Source organism: Cinclus cinclus, chromosome Z, assembly GCF_963662255.1.
Source record: "Cinclus cinclus chromosome Z, bCinCin1.1, whole genome shotgun sequence".
Lineage (NCBI taxonomy): Eukaryota > Metazoa > Chordata > Aves > Passeriformes > Cinclidae > Cinclus > Cinclus cinclus.
This window is the reverse complement of record NC_085084.1, coordinates 39,083,844-39,111,647: the sequence shown is the minus strand read 5'-3', so window position 1 is coordinate 39,111,647 and position 27,804 is coordinate 39,083,844. Positions and strand designations below refer to the sequence as shown.

Below are 27,804 nucleotides of genomic sequence, written 5' to 3'. Positions count from 1 at the left end.
TGAACACTCCTTCTTGCATTGTATGGAAATGAGATTGTTCCTTTTCTATGCTTGATGTGCAGTTGCCTTATTTCACATACATAATACTATGGCTTATAATAAAAGTTGTGTAGTCTGCAGCTTTTTAATCTTTACATCCATTCAGAGGCATCTACTGGATGTGACTATGTACAAAATTAAGGAATGGATGAGTCTTGGGGTGGAGGAAAGGGGAAGAGGCAGGTGGAAGGGAATGGGAAGCGAAAGAACTCCTAGTGAGCAGTAGAGGGCAGAGGTGGGGAGGACTGCGGGATGAATGGCAAGATTGTAAATCCCCATTGGGCAAAAGAGAAATCCTTTGCAGTACTGTTTATGCCCATCTAACAGTCTGCAGCTATTACTTCTTGAACATGTCCTGCAGGGGCCCTGGTAAGTATTTGATGACTGTGTCTAGGATGCTCTCTTCTTCTTCCTCCTCCTCATCCCCACATCCAGGAGGGATCGCCTTCTTTGGGCGTGTCAGACTCCCTTCAGCATTAGCTTCCAGTGCAGCCTGGGCCTCTGCTTCCTTTTCTTCCTTCTTCTTTATGCCATACTGCAAGGGAGAGATAACACATTGTCTTAATTATAATATGAGAAATAACACATCTGCTGAACAGGATGGCTGATGAAGCCAGCCATTGCATGTGGTTACTCATATTCTGCAGTAAGAATATCACATATTCTCATTTTGCCCTTTTACACAGACACTAGAAGTATCCATACTAACAACCACTAAGTAAAGCCCAGTGGATGGGTAGCCTTTGCAGGACAAGATGCTGAGATAACTTAGAAGTAAGCACAGGGGAGAAACTGGGACTATGAAGCCATAGGTCTCTAGTAAAGAGAAAGCAGTCTCTGTGTTAGTAAAGTGTTAGGGTGGCATTCTGGCATTCTACTGATGTTGATCCTCCCCTTTCCTCTTAACAAGTTCTGATGCTCAGGTCCATCATCCACAATGATTTTGGAAGTCCAACTGTAGCATTTTATACTTTGTAGATGTGGCAAAACTTCAGGGAAAAATTAGTTATCAACAAAAGAAAAGCAAACAGGTCAGGACAGACAGGATGGCAGTGAAGACAACAGGCTTAGATATTCTCGTAAGGGACACATCCTATACCATTCACCCATGTTCTCTTGGTGTAAGTGGGACAGAAAGACATATGTGAAAATAAACCATCATGAGAAAATAAGCTGACTCATACTATTCAAACAGAAACACTCTGAACCCTGTGAGTAGAATAGGTTGAAATTTGCTACTTCCACTAATAATTAGCAGCATGCCACTAAGACATTACATGAGTAACCAGAATCTTATTTTATGACATTACATTCAAGAGGCTAGATCTAATACAGGACTAAATATATGCATATGCTGCCCTTTCCCTAAGTGTTTGCAGAGCTTCACAGGCATTAAGGTGATTCACACTCAAAAAAAAATCAACTCAAACTGACACATGCAAATCTACAGCAAGAGGTATATTTGCAAGCTATCCTCTGTATTACCAAATCATAGAATGGATTGGGCTGGAAGGTGCATTTCAAGGCCATCTAGTCCAAGCAGTAAATAGGAACATTCTCAGCTAGGTCAGCTTGTTCAGGGACCTGCTCTGTTTACTCAGATCAATTCAAATTTCCCCAACTGCTTCCACTTTTTCTGATGATAGCTGGAGGTTAAACTTTCTTGGTACTGTGATCATGATGCAAACTCAGGAATTGTCCCATTCTCCGTGCCCAGCTGTGCTTCAAAGAGGCTAGCTGTACATTTCAATGATGCTTGTGGTCCCCAGGCTCACAGCTCCCTTTCTGGCAGCAATATTCTTTTGCTTATCATTTTTACCTTTCAAAAAGCCACCAAAATGGCTGCTCACTATCAGCCTCTCAGCCACCAGTCACCTCAAAAGCACCTGCACAATTCCTTACAATTAATTTTGCATGAATACACTTGAAAAGAACATTAAAAAGAAAATTAAATATAATTTCAAAAACACCAAATAATTAAGTTGGTATATGTATTCCATATTAAAGTACCAATAAAATGCTACTGCTGAATAGACATGAACTAGATGCTATTTTAATTATTTCTTCTTTTCATTTTTTCTACTTCTAAGATAAGTACAAATAGTTAACCAGTAAAACCAATAGTGCACAGCCGCTTTCATGACTTTCAGATTTCAGAGGTCCATTGGGTATGACTTTTCCTCCTGAACATTTCTGAGCAAAGGCATTATTTTTTGTTCCTCTCTCCATCATTGTTTATAGTTAAGATGACAGCCTGCAAGGTTGAAAGCAGTGGCTTTGAAACACTCTAGTTTTCTAAATCAATTATCTCATGCCAAAATGTTCATTAAGGACATTTGTCTTACAATTTTTATCACCTACTGGCTGCTGGTCACACCTGATTTCATGGGAAAGATATTAAAAACAAATGACATCTCCATTCACATGTGAGACTAAGAAAGAATTTGACCAGTTTGTAGCTACAGGGCTGTACACTACAAAGGATATTCAACACAGGACCAGCTACCATGCAGTGGGAATGGCATGCACTGCTGGACTGTAGTCAGTCTGCATGGCTGTATTAATCCCATTCTCCCTCTCAGGCTACAGGTAGATGTCTCTAGGTGATTCCCAGTGTAATTGATATGCAGATTGTGCCTTCCTTTGCCAGCTAGAGGACAACAGTAGTGGAGGCAACATAAATCATAGCATGGGTAAAAAGCATGGGTACCCTTCATGCTTTCAAATCCTCCATCTCAAAACAAGTATCAGCTCAAGATGTGTTGATCCTCTACCTCAGGAACTTGCTGAACAAACATCCAGCTCACAGGAAAGAGTGGAACGAAACCAACCAGTTAAGAGAATTCAGCATTATCATTTAAATTTGATGGTATTTTGTAATGCTTTGCATTAACAGAAATGTAATCTGTGAAGATTCATATGTGAATAAAATGGCATACTTTAGGTTTGAAATTGTTTCAGAGGAAACAAAATTATAGAAAGGCAAGTCTTAATATAAGCAAAAATTTTAAATAGTGTCTTCACATGAAATCATTTGGCTGAAGTCAACAAATTTTTTTTTTAAAATAGGACTAAAAATAATCTTCCTGGTACTCTTGTTTTCCTGAGGATGAGAAATATTTCATTACTTCCAAAAAATTTGAAGGATGAGAATAGTTTAATTTTTTATTCAAGGTTCAACCCCACAAAATTTAATATCAGAAGTTGTATCATTACCTGCTTGGCCTTCAGTCACATATTCATATCTTGTACTATATGCAGGATTATGGACCTAACCCAGGAAAATACTGAAACATTTTAAGTATGCGTACCCTCTTGCCACTCCTAGAGTTTTTACTCTGTGGCCACATGGGGATTATTGTCACTGGGTCATGTTAGAGAAATATTGGCAGCCTGGAATCCTCAGTCATCAGGTGGGAAGAGTAGGGAAAAATTACCCGGGCCTTTGGCTTAACTCATACTCACTGACTGCATGTCAGGAAAAGACCAAACTAACATGCTAACATACAACATCAACTTCCTCCCTGTCTCTTTTCTTCCCTATTCCTCCAGTTTTTCACAAAGCAAAGTAGGTGCATGAACTAGAAACATTCTGGAAATTTAATCTAATGGCAGTAAGAGTGTCAGGGAGTAGAGAGAGGACTGATGAGCCAATGGGATCTGCAGCCTAAAATGTGAACCTACCATAAATATAGTTACAATTTCTTAAGACAAGCCAACAGTTGCTACTAAAAATGAACATGTTTATCTAGCAAATATCTAGGCCACAGAATGAATAAACAGTAATATCATAGTTAAGACACTTGCAGAAGTAATGGCCTATCTTTGGGTCAGGAGTGGAGCTGCTCTGCAGGAAGACAACTGCAATCAACATGCAAGGCAGCAGTTTTCCTTGGATCAGATTTGGAGCTGCCTACTTAAAAACAAGTGGCTTATTTGAAAAAGCTAAAGAACTAAAAAAGGAAGTTTGTGGGAGATACAATGACAATTCAAAGACTCTATGGTGGGAACAGAGAAGTCAGGAAAGAACTCTTCCTCCCAAGGTGTCTGAGAGCTTGAAACTGGACCTCAGACCAAGTAATACTGCATATTAAATAATACTGCATGAAATAATACTGCATATCACATAACACTGAGCTTTATCTTCTGGGAAAAGGTTGGCATGTGAAGTATAGTGGTTACTTCTCTCTTCAGGGAATTTTACTTCACAGTGGTTTTGCACAGCTGCAGGTAGTACTGAAACTATGACTAAGCAGCTGTGGCAGATACAGCCATCTTTTGAACTACTATTTTATTTACTAGCTAGGGTTTGAAAAGCTACTGAGAAATTTAAATGCTTATTCCTTATCTTGCTTCCTATAAAACTTATGGGAGTCTATACTAACAGCTCTGTCTGTTAAATTTCATTCATATTCTGAACCTCAATACAAAGAAGAAAAAAAAAACTTAAGCCAGACTTGAAAGCATATGGTTAGAAAAGACACTGAAAGGGCAACATGCACACCATTTTATCTCAAGAGTTAACTTTACCTGAGTAAGTCTTTGTCTTAGAGACTTCAACTACTGAAAACCTCTCATCTGATCTGGAACTTAACTATCCTTTGCAATTAAAATATTTTTCCTCATGTCTAATGTGATTTGTCATGAAATGCCTTAAAAAATGTGGGAAATATGCAGCTACTGCAGAAAGACTAATCTTTTGTCTATCATTTTGGACATTATTTATCAGTTGTGCAAAGTTCTTAGTTTTTTCTTCCGCTACCAAAGAGAACATCAGCCCAGTTTAGAGCTTTCCATCATTAATGCATGGAATTTTCTGCCAGGGACATAGATAGGATTCAAACAAATCAAGAGCAGTAAGTAGAGTTCAGCATTGACCTTTAGTTCCACAACTTTGAGAGTCCAGAGTGCAGAAAAAGAGTCCACTTTTTTTTGATTTGTATAAACTTGGAAGTCTTTCTACATGATTTCTTTGGTCTCTCTGTGAGTGAACAGGCTGTCAAATACAGGAGGTGAGGTGCTGAAAGCCAGAGCCCCAAGTACACTGTTCTCACCACTGTTTAAAGCACAGAGCCTGCTTTGATGTAGATCTGCCCAAAAATGTGCCCTGGCTTTTCTTTCATCTCAAATCTGCTGGTTTTATTTTGTGTTAAATTTGGCTCTTTTTGCTTGTTTGTTTTTGTTGGTCTACTGGTCTTTCTAATCATTTCGTTTATCCTGAGCTTGATAGAGAGGATCTCCCAGAAAACTTGTGGGGGAGCCTTTTAACACATATGAAAGGAGGACACTCTCTTTGTCTCTCAAGTAACCCATTTAAGTGCAAGGTCTGCCATGCAGTGTTAGAATTGCACAGACTGCTTTAGGCAACTCAGAAACACCGACCCTAGATAATCTCTGTGCTTTCTGGGGAGTAATGAACTAAGAATCACAACCTGCCACATGAACAATCAGGCAAGTTTCAAGCCGTGGCAATGAATGAAAGGTATGAGAGAGAATGCTGGGTCCATGACAGCCAGCAGGGTGTGTGGGGGTGTGTGCATGGAGTCTCTGTGTGGAGTGAGTGTAGGTGTGGGCATTTTCTTGTCTCTACATGCTGCTGCACAGCTCTGCTGACCCTGTCAATGTGTTAGTAGAAGACAGCTGATTAATAATGGAAAAGAACAAGGCAAAGTCTGGCAACCACAATCCTAAACTACATTGTTCAATTGTGTGTGAGACAAATGGGAGCATAGCTCATGAGAGAGATGGCAGAGAGCAAGAAAGGAGGACAATTAAACTTTAGGTTGGGGACACCTGAGATGCAAAGGAAGGGCCTCATCTCTTCTGGAAAAGGTGCTCCAAAGCCATCTCCCTGGGGGCTGTCAGAGTTTTTCAGGCAGTTTTCCTGCAGTGTTTATTTGTAAACCCGTCTCATGTCCTTTGAATCCTTTACCCCATCCAAGGTTCCTTCTCCCCATAAGTTCCCTGTGGCTACACATGCCTTGCTACTCTGTGCTACCTAAAGTTTTCAGCTCTGTCAAAATCACAGCAATTCTTCTTGTATTCTATCTTGTTTCAGGTCTTCCAATATGCTCTTCAGTCTTATCCTCCTCATTCTCTCAGGGGGCTCCCACAGCAAACACAGAGGTCTACAGGTTTTCTCTTGCACCACAAACACAGACCAGATGCAGATTTCAAAAGGCTCAGCTGATCTTCATCTGCCTCCCATCAGCATCTTCTTCTGGTGATACTGGGTAAATCTAGCAGTCTTTCCTTTTCCCCCATGGCAATATTGCTGAGAACCACACCCCTGGTTTCTGTTCCAATTAGCTGTGGAACTGCAGAACAATCCTACGGGAATACTCAGTGCCCCAAGCACCCAAAAGTAGTACTACCCTAAACAATAGATATGAAGTTTGCTTTTCTGCTGCTCCACAACAGATGGAGTGCAAGATAAAGCACTGCTCTCTGGAGGAGAGAAGATCTTTACTCCAAAAAACCTTGTTTGTTTACTTTGATTGAAAACAACATCATGTCTGTCTACTGTTGCTGTTTAAGTAAAAAACAGAAGTGCATCAGGTTCCTCACTGCAGAAGCCATCTCCGAATTTTATGTAAACTCAGATCAAGGGGAATATTTTTATTGGTTTCAGTGGAGACCACCTCAGACAAACATAGTTAAAAGGAAGAGATCATAGGATTATAGAATGGCTTGGGCTGGAAGTCACCTTACAAATACCTCCTTACCATCCCAAACTCCCTACAGACAGGGACACCTTCCACTAGCATAGTCTGCTTAGAGTCCCATCCAGCCATGGGACAGAGGAGAGGTGCACCAGCCCTTTAATTATCTTTGTGACCCTCCTCTGGACTTGGTCTAACAGGTCCATGTCCTTCTTATGCTGGGGATCCCAGAACTGGACACAGTGCTCCATGTAGGTCCTATGAAATTACAATAGAAGGATAGGACCACTTCACTAGATCTGCTGGCCAAGCTGCTTTTAATGCAGACCAGGACAAGGTGATTTTCTGGACTGCAAGTGCACATTACCAGGCCAAGTCAAAGTTCTCATCCACCTTCAAGTTCTTCTCCTCAGGGCTGCTCTCCATCCACTGCCCAACCTATATCTGTGCTTGGGATTCCCCTGACCCAGGTACAGGACCTTGCACTTTGGCCTTTTTGACCTTCATGGGATTTGCAGAGCCCCATCTCTCCAGCCAGTCCAGGTCCCTCTGGATGACATCCCTTCTCTCCAGTGTTGAGTCCAGAGCTTGGTGTCTGTGGCAAACTTGCTGAGAGTGCCCTTGATCCCACTGTATGTGGCACTGACGAAGATGCTACACAGTGTCAGTTCAACACTGAACCCTGGTGACACCAATCATCTCTGGTGTCCGCTTGGACATTAAGCCTTAAACCACATGTAGAATCCTAGAAAACAAGGCTAAATTTATGTCTCAAACACTGATAGCCCAATAGCTGTGGAGCCAACCATGTTGGTAATAAAACAGCCAAAACCAGCCAAGAATTGTTGATAATAACAGGCCATGGCAAAGAATAAGACTGGCTGGAGATGGGGGCCATGCAGAGATAAGTACATAATTTTTCCAGGACAAAAATCTTTGTTCTGGCTCCTGTAGATAAACCTGATAGCACAACACAAGCACGGGAATGCGGTAAAGAAGTGGGCTTGGACTGTAAGGGGGAAACATGACCATACAAGACCTCTGACACTGGAACCTGTCCCTGATGATGATTCCTTCCTTCCTCCCTTCCTTCCTTCCTTCCTTCCTTCCTTCCTTCCTTCCTTCCTTCCTTCCTGGAATCCTTCCTGGAATCCTTCCTTCCTGGAATCCTTCCTTCCTGGAATCCTTCCTTCCTTCCTCTCTCATTTCCTCTCTAATTAATCTCTTCCCTTGTCACTTCCTTTTCATCTTAACCCTTTACCCAAAATCCACTGTCATATGCTTTTATGGTAGGCCAGGAACTAACTAATTCAAATTTCCATGCCAAGAGTGTAATTTACTAATAAAACGTTGTGAGTTTTTTGTGGACCCACTGACTTGTGTTGTTACTTTTGACTACTAGCATTTTTGCATTTTGCATGCTCCCTTAAGGATAGGATGTTACACCACAGTTCTCTGTGTCCATCCAACCAATTCCTTAACCACTGAGTGGTCCAGCCATTAAATACGTGTCCCTCCAGTTTAGAGGATCTACTCCATGACCTTTCTGGGCATCTTTGCTGGGATTCATTGGTCCTGAGTTTAGAGGTGAAGATCTGTATATATTGAATAGCTTTTTTGGACTCCTATTCACTCCAGGACTTAATCCCAGGGTATTCTACCAAGCAGATCTCTGAAGAGTCTTAAGTCTGCTCTCCTGATACCCAGTTACAGAAGTTACCACACCCCTGTGGTGCCAATAAGATTCCAGCCCTGAATAAAGGGGTCTCTAGCTCCTCTTGTTTTGTCTCCATGCTGGATGTGTTTGCATACAGGCAGATGGGAAACACATTTTGGCTTAACCTACTATGTGTGCTGACTCTGCCAAAGCAAACTGGCCATTCTGCTGACTGCTGAAGTGGCTGGACTACACTAAGACTTCCCAGTCAAATACCATTTTTTCCAATTACTACATGCAGGCAGTGTGAACCAAAATTTGTGAAAAAAATTTACTACTCTTTGGAAACCAAGACTCTGAGAAACTACAGACATAAGTATCACATATTTTCAGAACACTCAGCAGAAATGTTTTAATTTTCTCTGTGTTTGCAAATATGATTATTTTCTTCCTTTTGTGTGTGCAGCACCCATATTGAAATGATGCCTTTCTGCAATATGGTCAGCCTCAGTGAGAGGGAATGAGGTCTTGAAAGCTTCAGGAATGGAGATAATTAAATTACTGCTGACTAGCAAAGTTCTTCCATCTTGTAATCTGAGAACAAATCTCCAGAGTAAGCAGAGAATATCTGGCTCACGAAGAAGAGAATAGGATCAGAGGCTCCAAAATCAGTATTTTAGGTACCTGGAGGGTGGACTGAAATCAGTGCACTGACTCATTGACCACAGGGCCCAAGATAAGTACAGGACATGCTGTAATCCTAAATCTGTTGGGTCCTGTGGAAAAAATCTCTCCCCCACAATGCAATTTACAGTTTCAGTGAAGAAAATCTGGGTCAATTCTATTATTCAAAGTACTGAAGCAAGATAAGAAGAAAGAAAATTTACATATTCCACAATAACAACTGCAGTGTAATTGCTCATAGGTAACAGTGAAAGTTTAGATTTGCTGCATGATCATCAAGATGGGGTCAAGCTGTAGAAGGCTCCCATGAGAACAGAGGCATTTTCCAGGGATGCAGAGCAGGTTATGATTTCCTGTCTTTCCAAAGTCTACATTTAGTTTTCCACAAGAAAAACTTCCCAGCAGCCAATGGCAGGATCCTGGAAATGGATAAATGCAATTACTTGTATGAGTTTAGAAGAATTTATATTATGGCGACATATCTGAGAGCATAAATAAATCCATTCTTTGTGTGCACTATGTACAATCAGAACATGGAGTATAAGCTACTCATCCTTCTTCCTGCCTCCTGTATTTATTTCCTTTGCCAAATGAAAGCCTTTATTTTGGTATGAGGCTGGTAAAATTATTTCCCCAGGATACTGAAGCAATTTAGATTAGACACAACTATTTCTTTTCCATAGCCTGTGTTTGCAACATGTGACAGCTCTTTTTGTTTGCGTTCTTGTTTGGTTTAGACTTTTTGCATTTGTTTTTGTTTTTGCATTACTAAATCTTATTTTGAAAGCTCTAGCCCAGCCAGTGTGCTTTTACAAGAACTTAATACAAGTGTTCCAGAGGATAAGGAGTGGTTCACCACAGGATGAATAGTAATATTTTTTTTCTTGAAGTGCAAAGCATGATGAAGATCCAGATAACTGCCAAAAGAAATATAGTTTGTACTCTTCAGGGCAAAAGGGAACTCATTGCTAGCTCATGAGGCTTAAAAAATTATCATTATCCTGCCTTTCTAGGTTTGTTCTTGGTGAGGTTCAGCATTTCATTGATCACAAGCTTATTGATCACAAGCACTTTTGCAGATTGGAGCTTGAAGCTGAAAATTCAGAGGTTGAGCCCTAAATGGCTGATTCATTTTAAGTTCAGCTTTCAGTAGGTAAACTGTGTGAGCTCTCTTGATCTCATCTCTGCAAATCTTCGAGAAGCCATGGAAGGCAGAATTTTTAAAAACAGTTTCTTACTGTCTGTTTTGTTTCTAACACTGTTAGAACATTTCCCTGTGCACATATCAGCTATAGCTATTATGAAACTTTACATACTCCCTGGCATTTTGTAGTATACTAAAAAGTGCTCATGAACATGCAGGATGATGTTATCAGCAAAGTAATAGGTTAACAGAGCTCATCACAGCAGAGCAAGAAAGAACTTAAAATGGGTTCTGGAAGAGGTACCCTTGTTTGTGACTGGAAGTGTGTTCCAGGTAAATTTGTGTTACCTACACAAATTGTGTAGTCCAGCACTGTGAGGGACAGTTGCATTTAATTGTAGACAGGTTCTAATATAAACCTTCTATTAGTAGGTTTAAGGGAAATGAAAAAGATAATTTTCTATCTAAAATAATTCAACAGATCCTAAACATAGAGTATTGCACCAAAGAAAAAAAAACAGAATGGAGCCAACTAAGAGGCCCAGGTATAAAAGTAGCACTCATATCACTACAGCTGAGAATTCAGGGAACTAACCTGGAGGAAACAGGGCCCTTAGACCAACATTTGGGTATGTATCTGCAATTTTTCTCAGCTTTCTGTGTGACCATATGGGAGACAATAAATTTCTTCTTGGTGAACAAAGAATTTAAGTGTGAATTACCCTTCTAAAGCGGCTACACTGAGTGCTCTGAAACATAGTCACTGCTTACAATGATGCCATACTGAAATATAAGAAGCTGTTTCTGTGCCATTTTCATATCTTATACTGTCCTCAGTAACTCTCCTGGGTTGATAGGATGAATTTGACAGGACAATAAACTGTCTCAAACTTTCCAGTAATAATTTTTTTTAAGTAACCTACACCAAAATTGTAAATGCTGACTTCGTTGACAGTACAAGATAATGTAATTCAGCAATACTAAGAGATCAAGAAAGATTAGTTTGGTGATTATCTTTAGTCCTTGCTTTGAGACTATTTAACTGTTCTCATCAATTCCTTGGGGATTCTTCTCTGTGGAATAAATCCTGCCATTGCAGCTAGGATCTAATTAGCACAGCCACCCTGCCAGTACATTTGTGGACACCAAGGCATTGTCACAAACTGTGTCATATACTCAGTAAAATCAAACATAGTTAATCAATTAGTTTCAAACCTTTGACACATTCTTTCCTTTGAAGTACAAACAGTATTTCTCAATCCCATTAACTGGCAACAGAAGTGAGAACTCTGACATCAAAATGTTTTAAAAATAGGAAGAAAACTTCTGACATCCAAAAGAGCAAGTAGGAAATAATGAGTGTTAATTCATAGGCTGCATCTTTTCAGAAGGACACAAAAAAATGAAGGGCAAGTCACTTCTTTTTTTTCCAGCCCTTTTCGAACTGGCACACCAGCCTCTTCCTTATATAATTCAAGGTAGTTTTCTTGCTTCCCAAGAGACTAGAGAAGACATGTTTGTAGTGCAAGCTGGTAAGGGAAAAAGTCTGGTTCATCTTAACAATCCAACCAAAGAGCAATAATGGTGTTGAAATGAGAGACCCACTCAGTCTATATAGAGCTGCAAGGTTGGGTTGCTATGACAAACCTGAAGATCTGTTTTCACCTGTAAACAACCACAGCATAAAAAAATCTCAGACCACTGCAACAGTAAGCAGCTAGCCTGGACTGATAACTCAAAACCCATTCCAGAGATGAGATGCATATTTCTCATTTCCTCTGTGTGGAATCAGCTGTTGAGCTTTGCTCATCCTTTCTCTTGGCTGGCCATGGTCAGAGAACAAATGTTTTGTATTGTCAGGGACACGTGAGCAAAGCCCATGGAGCTCACAGCCCACATCAAGCTAGGAGCTGTACTGCAGAAGGGGGAGATGAACCATATGTAGAGGAGCTTGCTGTTTCTACTGTACGTTTCTCCAGGCATACCTTTGTTCTATGGCAACAAGACAAAGGCATTTGAACTCCTAACCAGCATCCACTCACTAAAGTACCAAAAGGTGCCTTTTCAAAGGCTCTTTAATAATTTTAATAAATTTCAAAAGTTCTCAAGCTCTTGATTGCGGTCTCCAGTTTTTCTTGTCCTCTCCATATATGCAAGACCTCATAGCAATTCAGACAGAAGGGTATGGAACAGCTGAAATGTTTAACCTCTTAATGCATAGAAGAATTCATCTTATAGACAGCGAGTCAAGAAAAGAGCAACAAGCCCATTTTCTTTCTCTTTCTTGGTCTAATTGAGTGAGGATTTTCTGTCACAGTAGTGAATGGGATGCATGCAGCATGTTGGATTTTTGTTGTGCCCAAGTCAAAAAGCAGCAGTTCAAAGAACTTATGGGGTAATCGATACCCAGCCATGTTCATCTTATTCTCCTAAAGCCAGGCAAAGGGAAGCTGGCTCTCTATTTTACTTTTATATTGTCTGAGCACTTCAATGTCATTAACAAAGCTTCCAGTAGCTGGATGTGGGGTGTGAGAGGCAGGGGAAGACGGCAGAGAAACCTCAAATCACACCTTGGACGACCTCAAGGGGCAAGGAGTACTGGAAGGGAACCATCAGTAACTGAGCCTGCAAATAAATGTGACCATACACATCATCAACATGCTCCACTGATTATGTTGTTCTGTGTCACAACCAATGTTTAGTACCTTCCCATTAGAAAATATCTGTACACGCCTAGCAAAGCCATGAACCACTAGGAATCCTGTTACTTAAGAAAATTACATTGCCTCTGGCCATTAATAAATAATTCTTCAAATGAGAGAAAGGAGTAATTAAAAAGATCAAGTAAGAATACACTTAAGTAGCTTTTTTTGGGATCACACGAGCTTTTTCGGATCAGCTGGTTGGTGTTTTTGGCCAAAGCCTCAGCCTTTTTGGTAATGGACCTAGTTGTCCAAATTGCTGCTAAAACCTGAAATCTTTTCATGCAACAGTTTTTGCTGAGAAGCTGGGAGAAAAGCCCTTTCAAATCTCAGGGTTTGCTGCCGCAAGAGAAGTCCTGTGTTAGCGGAAGCATGCCTTTTACTAATAGTCGAGGTCTTTAAAAATTACTACCAGTCAAGTATACTCAGAAGAAGGTAGCATGAACTCGGTGACAAACCTAGGAACTCTGATACTGAGAGAAGGAACACTGTGGCTTTTGAGAAAGACCTGAAAGAAAGGGCTCTATGTGTGCAGAACAGAGAACCCACCAATAAGCTCAGCCCAGACTAGAGCATTGGCAGAACAAATAGAAAAAGTAGAAACACGTCTTTGTGACTGAGCTGGCTAGGCTGCAGAATGAAAAGAGATGTTGATTCATGGCCACTGATGGACAGGTCCTGGCACCATGAAAACAGGTCAAGCAAGTATATACCCTGTGATCACCTTTCAGATCTTGATTAGCAGATGCTGAGGTGTGTGAATTCAGGTACTTATTGTTCTTGACCTTGTTTTTCAGGGGTTGAAATCCATAATCTGCAGGATTTTTATCAAAGAGATATGTAGAGTGTGGGAGGGTAGGAAGTTTGCACATTGGCAAAAAAACTAGTGTGCAGATTTTTAAGTTGGACACAAGCTTCTAATTCTGGAGTACTTTCAAGAAGAGTGGGAAACATGGTGCGCATCTCTGCTGATAGAAAACCTTCCTTTTATTTATGTATTCATGCACTCACATAGTCTTTAATGGTAACAGCTTGCCTGTCACTTTCCCAACGTGGCAGGTTCCTCAGCCCCAGTTCCTGCTCTTGTTTGACTTCATTCTCACCACAGAAAGAAACTAGCCCCTCCCACTTATGTGTCAGGAGAAAAAAAGCATGTCTTAGAGAGACATAGCCTCTGATTGCATGAAAACAAGCACAACTCAGTGATATAGCATGATCATATCTGTCTCTAAAAGTACCTGCCCTGCTTGCTCTCTAGACTGCCCATCAATATTCCATCTCTCACCAGATTCCCAGTGCAGTTACTGCATGCATGAGGACTCTGTTGTTATTATTAAGTAATGCTGTGTGAAAATATTGTTTGTCTAGTTATTCAGTATTATGCTTGGAAAATGACTTTTCTGGGGCACTAACTTCATCAGCTTTTATCAGAGCAAGTGTGTGGCTCCCAGAAGGTGCAAGCTCATGCTGGAGGAGAGATAGAAACACCACAGACAATGAATAACATATAAAGCAGAAAGATTATTTACTTCAATGGATTGAATAAGGAGACATGAACAATATTTTTCTGCTTTGCCCTGTGGCTTTTCCTGCTTTGATATAATCATCTGAAAAGTATATTTAAAACAAAAAACAAAACTCCAGACACTAGAACAATTACCCTCTGAACCTTACCTTAGAAATGCAGGGCATTTCTACACCAGAAGAGACAAAGTCTGGGAGCACTTACACCCATATCACAGGGTTCATAAGTCGAGATGCTGACATCAGGGGTCTTACAGGGGTAGTCTCCGTGACAAGAATTCAGGGGCTGCCCTTTGCCAGATACAGCCACCTCCAGCGACAGAAACAGACTGCAAACTGTTTTAAGGCCATGATTAAATAAGACAAACTAAGCTGCCTATTTAGCATGATGTCCTCCCATTTTGGGCACTCCTCCACACAAGGGCTTTGCAATGAACCTGGCAATAGAAGAGGAAGAGTGAGCACTTGCTCAATAGTTTGACAGCTACAAGTTCAGCACCTGTTCTAAGCCCCTCTAGTCAGTGGGGAGAGGCATACTTTGTTAGCATCAGTACATTTCATTCTAAGGTGTGCACCTGGGACATCATGCTCTTAGGTGTGCATTTCTCCCAATGAGTAGCAAGGAAGAAATGATTGCCAGCTCAGGTGGAGACAATGAATAGTTTGATAGCTAAAGGTTGGTAAGGCAAACTTATTGGTGAACCTGGTTATCTCTATAATAATCCCAAATATTCCCAAACCTGTCTCCTCACCTGACTTCATCTGTTTCTCACTCAGATCTCTGTAGGTGTCCATTGTGAAATACTTTAATTATTTTAAAAACAGATACTTAATTACCCATTCTTATTCTGATTTATTCACAAAAACTAGAAAGGCTTGAGATTCTTTTTCCATTTTCTCCCTCCGTCTCTCTCTCCCTCCCACCTCACCCCATCTCACCCTACTCCCTCTTAGGCACAATTCGTTCCTTCAACAGAAATGGAAACAAACATAAATTTGGGTTCAGCTAATGAAAGCTAGCAATAGCAGTGAGATAGACTTCTTTCAAGTCTCATATCCTTACAAGACCTTTTAGTTGCATGCCAGACACTCAACTCTTTCTAAATGTAGTGCCTATCACTTTGAGCAGACCAAAGATCAGTGTCACTAGCTCTGATGACCAAGACAAAAGACCATCCACAGAGTTAATAAATTTCCAGTCAGTGCCCAAATGATAATTTCAGCAGGGGAATGTACAGTAGGAGTAAATGAGCTCTAGGAATGTCAAAGCTTGATGTCCCATCTCACTAACTATCCCTGTTTCCCTCTGGGGACTTTTTTCAGTGGTGCTGCTAAGATGGAGAATTCATTCCAGGAAAACATCAAGAAACGAGCCTGGGATGCTTTCCTCTGCACATCCTGAGCCGCAGTGCAGTAAGAGGCATCTTCCAGCAGTTCTTTTCTTTGGGTTCTGGCCTGCCACCACTGCTCCCCAACAATCTGAGGCCCTTGCAGACTGTCTCCTTTAAAGGAGTTAGTGGGGCTTAAGCTTTGCATGGCTGCAGAGTATTTAAATCTAATCAGCTAGTCAAGACTTTTGGTGTTTTCTGTTTCTAATGTGAATTAAGATATTGCTCCCAGAACTGAGGTTTCATCAGGTGCCCCTTTATGACAATCTGAAGAAATTATGCCAGTACCTGTGTGTTGGGACAATCTGTGAAACTGAACACCACATATGTTTCTTGCAGCAGAGAGGGGATAAGACTGAAAGAGAAAGGAATCTTGGGCAGAATGTGTGAAGGTCCATAGCTGTCAAAGTCAAGTGCAGAAAGATAGAGCATAATACTGTGTAAAAATATTACCCTCTTAGTATTTTTTTTGGTATGTACTATCTAGAAGACTATACTGGCTTTGTCTTCCAGCCATCTCATTAAAATTTTATAGCCCTGTCTCAGCATCCCAAGTTCCTTCCAGTCCTGGCACTCCCCTAGAAACTGTTTCCTTCACTGCAGAAGATTAAAATTATAGCATATCTTCTGCTGGGCATTGAGCAGAGTAGTTGTGCTGCGGTTTGAACAAGGGACCCCATTCAGGTTCCTTCCTTTTTACATTAAAATATGACATAAAACCCAGGTATATTACTTAGATTCAGGGTGAATAAGGAGGAAATTTGAATTAGAAAACAGGGATTTGTGGTAGAGTGATTTCTGTGCCCAGCAAAAGTGGAGGGGAGGAGTGACACAGTCACCAATGTTAAGAACCTTGACTGACTTGCTTCTTTATATGCCATAGAGATAAATCACTGTCTAGACTTAGAAGGAGAAGAAAGGAGAAAAAACTCACCACAGCTGAAAAGGTGTAGTAGGAATGCAGTGGCACAGGAAAACTGCAAATACTGTATTACAATAAGGTTCCCATTAGATAGCCAAAAGTTGCTGCTCTGAGGAGGATTGCAAAATTTAGGGTAATACTAAATGATTCTGCCTCTGGCAGCAACTACTTTCAACCATCAGCAGTTTAGGGATATCATGAAACCAAGCTTGAATTTGGGTTGTCATATTTATCTCTTCTCCATGAATAGACATGTTTTTGGTTTTTTATCCTGTTATATTTCTCATTTTCAATTCTATTCAAAGATTTCAGAAATGATGCTTGATAACAGATGCAATTTGCACACTGAACAACTGCAACACACCTAAAACTGTGACAAGGATTTAATAAGATCTGCAAAGCTTTACATCCCTCCTCCTCTGATGAGCTGCTAGGGTGACTTGCCAAATCCCACTCTTACTGGGCATCTCTGAGAATTGGCTGAGATGGATGCAATTGTCATACATTCTTCTGAGCTTTCATTTTGCAGCATCACCCCTCAACATCGGCTAGGGACTGAACTACCACATCAAGATCAAATTTCAGAGTGCAGGAAAGAGAGTGAATGTTGTGGGTGGATGTGAGCACTCTAATCTGAAGGAGCACTTGTTCACTGAAAAGGTTATTATTCAACCAAATGTAGCACAGTTAGATATTCTGTTAATATTCATTATATTTATTCAAAGATATAGGCACAGGGCCAACTCTACAGCCACATGGAAATCTGAGTTCTAGTGAAGATTGTGTCCTGGAGGACATGCTTTCTAACTGGTTCGTCTCACTCAAAGCTTTAGTGCAGAGTTGGGACATATGCTTAGAGAAACATCTTGGTGTACAATCTTCCCATTCTGTATGTTTTACATTTTAAAAGCTTTAAATCAAGTGACTCTTAAATATTTAGGGAAATCACTTCTTTCCAATTCCTCATTTGTCTTCTCTGTCTCTTTTCTAGGCAAAAATGAAATGGTTTTCCAGTGTGTGCCTGTGATGAATACAGGTAATTTACAATTGGCAAAAAAAGGTCAGAAACACATCAGCTCTTTGCTGTGTTTGGGAAGTGTGTAATAAAGAAGAAAAAAAGCTTTTGACATTTCACTAAATACATACCAAATAATCATAAAAATCTATCCTATACACTTACCATGCTGTTCTTTATAATTTAGTTAAGTGTTGTCACAGTAGACTTTACTGAACTTACTTCATACTAGTCTGAAAACACAGACACAGATCAGAAATTACTTTCTAAATTTCCAGATGTACTTATTTCTAATTGCTATGCTTATTCTTTTCTGAGGTAACCCCATCCATATCCTTCACCAATTTACATGTTATAAATATTAAAGACACTGGGGCTATATTTTATTTATTACTTTGTGTCTTCAGATCTTCATACAAACTTTCATTTCTTAGTATAAGATTGCATTTTCAACTGTGGTTTCAAGCTAACTTAATGCTCAAAAAAGATCAAGTCATTCCAATTAACATTAATTAAAGTCTCTCAGTGATTTCTCTGAGCAGTAATCAGTCTAGGGACTCTCCTATTTCTTCTTCTCATCTCTGTTCAGTTGAATAATTTTTACAATATTTTAATTTTTTTTTTACAATATTTTTAAAATATTACTCTGCTAATCTCTTCAGAGTACTTGCACAAGGCAGTCTGTTTTGCCTAGTCTGCCAAGATCTAACATACATGAGTGCTTTTCCTTTCTCCACAGCCCATGAACAATGTCTTAATCACATTCCTTCTCTTCTTACAATATTGGAAATCAGTGGGATTACTGACTCATGCTGTAAACCATACACTTAAGCGAGCATAGGTGTTAAAGGAACATGGAGTTTTTCCAGCTTTGCCACTAAACTGCTGTGTCATCCTGATCATATCACTTAACTCGTTTTGCCTCCGTGTTTTTTGTCTTTTCTCAGCTACCCTGAGCTCCTTATGAACAAATTTTTTGACATTCCCTAACACCACAGAAGTCAACAGTACTTTTGCTTTACCTTTGGCTTTAATAAAACCCTCAAACTTTTGCTGTTTTGAAAAACGACTTTCCAGTTTTGATTTTTTTTTTTTTTTCCTTCCTCGGAGCCTGAATTGTTCTGTTTAAGTAAAATCAAGACATTCCACTTACACTGATCTTTTTACTTGCTGCCAACATGCTATTTGAAGAGCTACTTCAGTGTTACAAAAATCTGTTTCCTAAGACAGGGATGCATCATCAGGCCACAAGCATTTGGTTCTTCCAAATCTCTTTCAAACTGACGTATTTTCTTCAAGAGTCTTCAACATCAGTGTTTTCAGCAACTGTTTTCAGCAATTTTCTTCTTTGGCAAGGGGTTGATGGAACTTCCAGAGCTACCCACTGCATACCTTCTTTTTGCTGAACTGTGATTTTGCTTTAGGTCTCTAATGCTCCTTTGACCAGAGCAGAGATACGCTTTAGGCCATCAGTTTAAATTTGTCTAAAATTCATCCTGGACCTTTCTGTTCCTCTGGGAGAGGCAAAGAATTTTGTCCAGTTAGACTGCAAATGCTCATACCGGGAAAGGAGGAAAGCAACCTGAAACCCATTCATATTTCAGAATGGTTGGTGATTCAATTCTGGTTGAAGCATCAATGGCTTAGGGGTAGCTAAGTGAAGTCATTAGTAAGCAGAGATGGTCTCCTATCCTAACATCATCCCAAACATGATTAATTTTTCATTCTTTCCTTTATTTTTCTGAGAAAATGCAAAGCAAATTCCAGCTGTAGGAAACATTTTTGTCATTAAGTTCCTTTTTCCCTTTTTTCTTTCTTTTAAAAATAATATATAATTTTAATGAGATTCAATAATGTTTCTCAGTAAAGCTGCAACTTTTGAAATAATTGGATCCGCCTTTATTTCCATCACTGAAACACAGGCTTGATGGCTGAAAGGAAATCCACAGCCATTGTTATGTCACATGATGATTTAGATGAATTTTTCATGGGACATAATCGTTCTTAATATGTCATGCAGAAGAGAAAACAGATTTTCTGTTCTTTCTATACACAGCTGTCTGTCTTCTTCATAAAAACATTCATTAGGTCTAGGGCCAAGGACTAATCATCCACAAGACTTAAAAGCTACCTATTTGACAAGGATTCTGTTGGAACAACCTTTATTCCTTTATTAAGTATTTCAGGCTAACGATTCAGAAGAGATAATACACCAAGCCTAAGAATGTCCATTACAGTGTGAACCAAACTTCTAACTTCAAACAAAAATCAATTCTTCCAACCTCATATTATCAAATGCAGGTTTGCTGGCTCTGTGTATTTTTATTTCTGTTCCTGATGTACCCATCCCATCAGCCTGATGTCTAGTATCTACAGTCTTAGTCATCCAAGTTTCCTGTTTTCACTTCAGTGCTGTTATCTTGCATCATCTTTGGCTGTAAAAGGCTTTTTAAAATTTTCATCTCACATTGCTTGTGTCTTCTATGCCTGGAAAAAAACTTCCAGAATTATTAGCAGTTCTGCAAAAAATTATTTAATTGCCAATTGATATTATTTGAACTAATTTTTTTTAGACTTTTTTTTTAAATAAACCTCTTATTGTCTTTAATTCTACCACTTCTAGAGTTTTGCCTGTGCTCTTATTCTTCCATTATAAATTCTGGCACATTTTAACAATAATCTTGATGGTATTATTCTTTCATATTTTCTTCATTCCAGTGTATTTTCTACTTTCAATACTGATTTTTTTCCCTCCAAGACTGCCAGGGTTTTTGTATAATGTGGATATATCCACATGAAAAAATTTCTTCAACAGTTTCAAATTATTAATTATGTTTTCCTAGTTAAATATAATGTTGTGGCTCATTTAGCTCTTTATTGTTTTGAACTTTCTAAAGCCACCCACCAGAATATTTTAACTTAGCCTTGCAAATCAGTTGAATTTGAGACTAATGCACCCTTAAGTACTGAGATGGATTCCTACTTTTCTGTCAAGTTGAGGCCTTGGGATAGAGTTTCCCTGTGACTGGCAGCAGCCCAATTGGCTTCTGGAACAAGTGGCATATAACAAGTGGCAGAGATCTACCACCATTTGCACACACATTGAAGTTTCTTGCATGAGTTATTGACAAAAGTAAGTAAAATTCATCAGGACTTAAAGAATTGAAGGACAGACAAAATACTGGCAAGTAATATATAGAAAACATCTCAAATCATGTAAGTAGATATTACATACAATATCACATTATGGCATTTTATTATCAGTTGATGTTTACTGTTTCAAAAAAAGTAAAATCACCGACAGGATGTGTGAAAAGCAATCATGGAGCAGAGAGACTGATACCTTGTGCCAGATAAACCATGAAAAGCCATCCCATGAACACATACACCAACAAAACATTTTTAACTCTCCATACAGAAAGTATTGCAAAGCTTCCTCCTTTGCACAGTGTGCAGTGTATGTGGCAAAACAGCCCTGCACATTTTCCCAAAGAATATGCTGGTTCAGAGCAAAGAATCAGAGTACAAGCAGTTCTTACAGATTCGACAGACAGGAAAAAACAGCCTTCAAGTGGAAATGACAAAAAATATTGGAATTAGCATAATGATACAAATGTATAAATCATGTATTGATCTATACATTTGCCTTTAAACAAGTTAAATACTGTAGAACATTTCTCTGCAGTTTCTAAATAAAATGATAAATAAAATTGTCAGTTACTTTGAATTGTAGATAACATTTTGGGCTGGTTTTTCTAAGTGAAAAAAATATCCATGCATTTATTATCCTGTTAAAGCTTATAATCAGCAATCTACTGTGACTTGGAATTAATTGGTGTTCTTTATTTTTTTTTCCTGCTCTGGGAGTGGTGTGGAATCCAAATGTGATAAGGGTCATAGACTCAAAAGCAGCTTGTACCTGTTCTTGCTATGCTCTGTGATGGTCTCCAGAGTGAGATGTCTTCTTAAATGGATGGTGTAGCACAAGGGAGAGGGATTCATGACAGATTGAAGTTCTGCTGTCTTTATTAGGATAACAGTCTACAGCAGAATGATTAATAGCATTTCTCTATCACGGTATTCTTCTCTTAGCTGTGGTGTCATCTTCCTAAAATGTTCTGCCCCTCAGCTCAAGACAACCAGCTGAATAAAGGAGCCAGAGAAGGACCTTTAGCATCATAAACCAGTGGTTCAAGAGGGATGGAAGAAATCACTAATCTCTAGCAAAAGCCCTATCAATGTACCTGGACCACACCCCACCCGTTGCTTTTTCTGTCACTTTTCCCAGGTCTCCAGCAGTGCCCACGAGGCAGCGGGAACCTTGACACGAAACATATGCTGCTCTTCCCCTGAAGGACTGTGGAGACCACCCCAACCATCTTACAGCCTTATCTCAGACAAGAGATGGAAATAGAAGCCAGTCTGAGATCACAGAATCAAGGAGTCATTAAAAAGTAGACCTTCCAGATCAACAGTCCAACCATTTACCTAGCACTACTGTGTTCACTTCTAAACCCCAACCCCAGCTGTCACATCCACATATTTTTTTAACACTTCCAGGGATCCTCTTCTCCAAGCTATACTGGAGATGAATGTGACATAAATGTTACTTCACCTTTCACCCTGTCACAGGAGACCAACTGTTTTGGAAACCCTGAGGCTGCTTACTGGGGTAGAATTTACTGCAATTCCCAGATTATAAGGATGCTACAGTTCCTGAAGTTTCATGAGCACTACCTATAACTACAAATTACTAATGGTTCTTGCCTTTAAACTTCTACTTCTGTAAACCAGAAACCATCAGAAGTTCTAGCCACTGTAACTAGGATCATGTAACATGTTACATGCAAGGCTGGAGGTTTTTAAAGGAGCTGAGCTGCGATAAATAGCATAATTGCCAGAAAGTGTACAGATTACCCTTTTAATTAGAACTGTGATAGCTGTTTCATGTTCTGTTTGCAAAAACATAACAAAACAGTCCAACATAGCCTTTTGTTAGTTCTGCACTAACTTCTAAATTAGCCTGTTTCACAGACATTGTGTTGGGCAGATTCCAGTTTGATTTTTCATTGGTATTGTGAAGCTGTTCATTGTGCCCTTGAGAACAGTGAAGTCAGGGAGACCTGGCATCTCCTAGTGAGACCCAGGTGCTTTAATAACTTTTATTCCACTTAGCCAACACTTCAGAGCTTTTAGGTTTGATTTTAATTAGAGGAGCTGTGACATTTTTAGTATCTTTTAAGCAACCTCCTTACTGCACAATCATGATGCTCTGATTACAGAAGACTTGGCAAACAGGCACTGTGCCATGCTGTTGTAAGATAACTGCAATAGCAAGAACAGTAGTTTTATCCTATGGGGCTTTTACCAGACTCCTCCAAAGCTTTGAACTTTTTATTTTGGTTTTCTTTTACAGAACAGTGTACTAAGTTATAGCTGCACAACAGTGCAGAGCTTACTACATTGCTTCTGAGTCATCACTGAGCAAATGTCAAGAAATTCTCCTAAAAAAAGTACAGCTAAATTTTTATGTAAAAGCTTGCAGGGTGTATGGGTGAGGTAACAGAATGGATTTCATGCTGTTTGGTGCTGTCAGGACAGACAAAGGACCTTCAGTGGTTTCTCTGCATCTCAACTACCTCGACCCCCTGTAAATCATCAGCTGATTCCTTAACTCCACATCATATCAGATTTGGATGGAATTGAAGAATTTTTACATTTAGATTTTGAACCAAAAATTCAAATTTATCTCTGAAATACTTTCCACAACTAGAGGTAAAGAGTCCATATCTACCAAATCAATAACTTTACTAAACTTGAGGTATAAGCTTTTCTTTTCTGGACAGCCATACTAAAAGCAGATGACAAATCAAGGATAGTCTTTCAAAGAGCTATTGGTGTTATGTCAGTGCTCCTATTTACACTGATCTGTGGTTAAGACATCTGCCAAGATACATGTTGTAGAATTAGACAAGGAGGAGCTTCACACTATCATCTCCACCAGGACTTCAAATACTGGTTTTGTCTGCCTTAATAATATAGAAAAAACACAAGAGGTACTCAAAGCACTGGGACTGGAAAACAAGTTGTCTCAAAACTGCCCAAGTGGTTTCCTTGAAAATATAATGTCACTGAGTTTAAAACCTTCCACTGAAGAAGTTTTTATCGAAGGTATGGTTTCATAATTAATGCATAATTTCATAATTATGTCTCACACAGACTTGATTTATTTTAGTGAGTTCAAAGTGTTACTGTTGGAAATTTGCTCTTATTAAGTGTTATGTGGCACCTCTAACATAGATGCATGCATGGATCATTAAACTAAACAAAGAGTTTAGACAGGTCAGTTCCCAGTTATATAGTGTGGGAGGCCAGAATCTAAGGCCTGCCTTCTGTCCCTTTCCTGATGCCCCTGTATATGCTCTCAGTATTTCAAAAGTCCCAGGTTTGCCCTTGAGAAATAGCTGTATTTTGCAGAGAGAAGCTGCCTTTGGAAACCCAGAACCAGCCAGTAGAAGGAAAGGAACACAATCTTGTTTGTTTTGAAATCTGATTTCACATTAGTGAGCCAAGAAGAGATCAGAAGCAGAGCTGGAAACATGAAATGAGTGTTTTATTTGAACTGCACAAGTGAATGGCCAGAAGGCAGAAGAGAAAAATCAATAGAAATGTTGGTTGTTGAGTTCTCTCATAATCTGTGATTTCTTTTGCCCTATCACTGTAATGGCTTCTGCCAACCAAATCCACTCAGAGATTCTTGTAAAGAATATTGCTGATCAGACCTGTGACTCCAGTTTCTGGAAGGGCCCAGTGGACTCAAAATGCCTTTTATACAGGCTCCAGTGTGACATGTCAGAATGAGAGACAGATTATGAGTAGTGTGACAGGCCTTTCTCCTTGACACTTACTGAGCCTGTCAAACAAGGTCGAGTGCTAAATCTCTGAGAAAATTGAAGCTTAAACAAGGGATTGCACACACCTGGCAGGGGAAAGAGCCTTCAGAGTAGTCCTGAACCAGTTATATTCCTGTTCCTTCCCTCACAGTGTCAGATGCCCTGCAGGAACAGGGATATCCTTTTCTCTGGGCATAGCTTGCCAGCTTCTTTTTTCAGATTTTTGTATTCGCTTCAAAGGAAAGCCCTAAAGCACCTCCTACCTCTCTCCACCTCCAAAGCTACACCTAAAGTATATGGCACCACGAAGTTTCCTTAAACCACTTGCCAGACACCCAGTCTGAATGACAGAAGAGTGGACATTCATCCAAAGGTGGATCAGTGCTATTCCATTTGTTTCTGTTTGCAGATAACCCTTCCATAGCAAATATCTTGGAAGCGGAAAGAATACTTTCACCATGCACTGAAATTTGACAACAGCATATTGTTTTCCTTTGCAACAACCTGTAAAAAATATAACACATATTTTTCTGCTATTCCCGTACTTAAAACAATTGTAGTGGGATTGTTTGATCACTTTTCAAACATCTGAATAGAGATGTACAGCATTCTCACTGTCCAAACTGCACTCCTCTAGCAAGAGCTTAACATAAAGCCCCTTTGCAGCTCTCAGCTCAATCTGGGCTCCTCAATTCCTCCTCTGGAATACATCTTCTTTCTTATGACAAGGGCATAAGAAGAGAGGCAAATGAAGAGCAAAAGCACACATCAAGGCTGAGAGTCTCCTTCAGGACCACATACAGGTTATTGCCATTTTTATTGAAAGTTAGGATGAAAACCAACTCTCTGTAATAGAAAGTAGAGATTTGAGGAGGCAGAAAGACCAGCTGGCATATGGATAAGAGGCAGTGGTGATGTACTTCCTAATTTACAAAGCACCATCAAACTTCCAGGAGTTAACTAAAATGCTTTTGTTAAACAACATCAGACTGATGGCTCTGTGTCATTTCCAAGGCTCTGCTGAGATTCAAGAATGCCTCAAAAATTTCTTTCTATGTTTGTTCTTTACAACTTTCCATTCATCTCTTATATCAAATTTGACCAGAAGAAAAAAACACTGCAGAGAAGAATTGTAATATTAGCGGTAACATATGGATAGAGATTTTCTCAGAAGACCTGGTCCTCTAAAACTTGCAGCCTCACTTCTGGATTAAAAATCAGCTAAATTTAAGCCAGAAGTTTAAATTCCCAACTTGAGCTAAACCCCTATGTTACTGGAAAATAGCTCAAAGTGGATAGGGGCAGAAATGTCTTCCTTGACATTTAAAGAGAGATTGTCTGCAGAAATTGTACGTGCTGCCCTTACTTCATTGAAGGCAGCTTACTAGATCCTTCCCTTCTAAAGAAACCTAATCATCCCTGCAAATTATTGTATATGGAAAACTGTGATTACAACGCCAGAAGGTAGGAAGTGAGACTTTTCTAGCCATATACGCAGCTGTGTCAAGCACACAAACATGTTGAACCTGATTCTCTCCACTTTCGCCTTTGCAGATCAGGTTTGCATTTTAAAGTGGTAGGTTCTGCCTAAAACATCTTAGTCACTCATTAAATAGAAGAAAGAAATTCTTTCAGCAACATCCACTAGTCAAGATCCAAGGATTCATCAGAAAACTAAGAATATGAGAGAACAGTTGAGGGATTTTTAAGAAAGGTACACTGGTATGCCTCTATCCCAAAAAACAACTTGGCAGCAGCTGGAACAAAGTTCCAGTTTTCAAGTTCAAACAATGAGGCATGCAAGTCCTGACTAAGAAAACAGCTAGAAACCCCACTGTACTTTCTGTATTATCCAAGGGGCAGTTTATCAGCTGCTTTTCTCACATAAGGCCTTGGACTATTTCTATCTCTGGTTGAAGAATCTTTCCTCTAAATTACGGTCAGCCTGTTAAAACAAGGAGACAGATTTTACATCCCTATAACTGAGCATGACAGAAATAATCCAGCAGCTGTAAAATTAATAGTGAGATCCTACAAAACTATATGGTGCCAGTTTCAAAAGTTAGCTCAGTCCTGTTATGACAGGGCTAAATTCCAAAGGGGTTTCTGTGACATCTGGCTTGTGACCAAGAGCATAAAAGCACTGTACATACTCCACAGTACCCGGTTTAGGCTGATACTTCTGTGAAGACCATGTCAACAGTTTCAGGAAATTATGGTAAAATTGAATGTGGTGGCCTGAAGCTGAAAGGCTCCATTCTTCCCTCCATCCTAACGAAGGAAAAGAAATTGCTCCATGCACCCTTCCTCTCAAATGAATAACCTGAGTGTGTGCTTCCCAACAGAAGCAGACATAGAAACAAGATTCAAACCTGTACCAAAAGGGAGAGAACCCTATAAAACCATGGACAATGGAAATGGTGAAATAGCAATTTTTTCCCCAAAATTCCCTGCTGCCCTCCCAGCAGCAGCGAGTCTGTCTTCTCCAAACTCTAACACAGTCAGAGGAAGGTCACAGTCTTCCTTCTGCATCAGCAAGAGGATAATTCTGGCCTGGAGCCCCAGAGAAGGCATTTTGCACTGGACTCTAATGAGATTAAGTTGGCCCTCTTCATGTCTGCCTCAAAACTGGACAGTAAGGAAGAGAACTCTTGAGACCCCCAGGAAGGCCATATGAATTGCCAGCCACTACGAATAGGGCATGCACACTTGCCTTGTCCTGCCTTGCCTTGCCCAGTGTAACTGTAAGTAACAAACATCTAGGGGGAATGAAGACACACAGCAAGCAAGGTTACACAGCTATGACAAGGAAAGTGGTTCCAACTTTATCACACTGTCCCATGCATGCACTCAGACCTTGCCCTGGATTAGCCCTTCTTCTTTCAGGCATGGGCTGACTAATCCCCTCTGACAGTCTTAAGTCTCAAGCTGTATAACTGAGAGCACTGTCAGAACAGATCCAGAACTTCATGCTGATGCCAGTACAAAGTCATATCTTGCTCTAAGGAAGCACCAGAATTTCAAAAGTTGAGCCTGGCTCTGGTGACTTGAATCAGAAAAGAATGATGCATCCATCAGCTGAGCCATGAAGGTTCCAGGCTGCATTCTCAAGCAGGCACAATTCCACCGGTCTCATTAATTCCTGGTGAGTTATCTGATCATTCAGGACTCAGA

General features: G+C 39.8%; 1 protein-coding gene across 1 annotated transcript in view; it reads right to left on the bottom strand.

Moving 5' to 3' along the window:
* Window positions 1–376: 376 nt before the first annotated feature.
* CPLX1 (complexin 1) overlaps window positions 377–27,804 on the bottom strand; it is a 102,656-nt gene continuing 75,228 nt past the window's right edge. Inside the window, exon 4 of the mRNA XM_062513931.1 lies at window positions 377–574. Within this exon, the coding sequence (XP_062369915.1) occupies window positions 377–574 (198 nt within the window). The remainder of the gene's footprint in view (window positions 575–27,804) is intronic.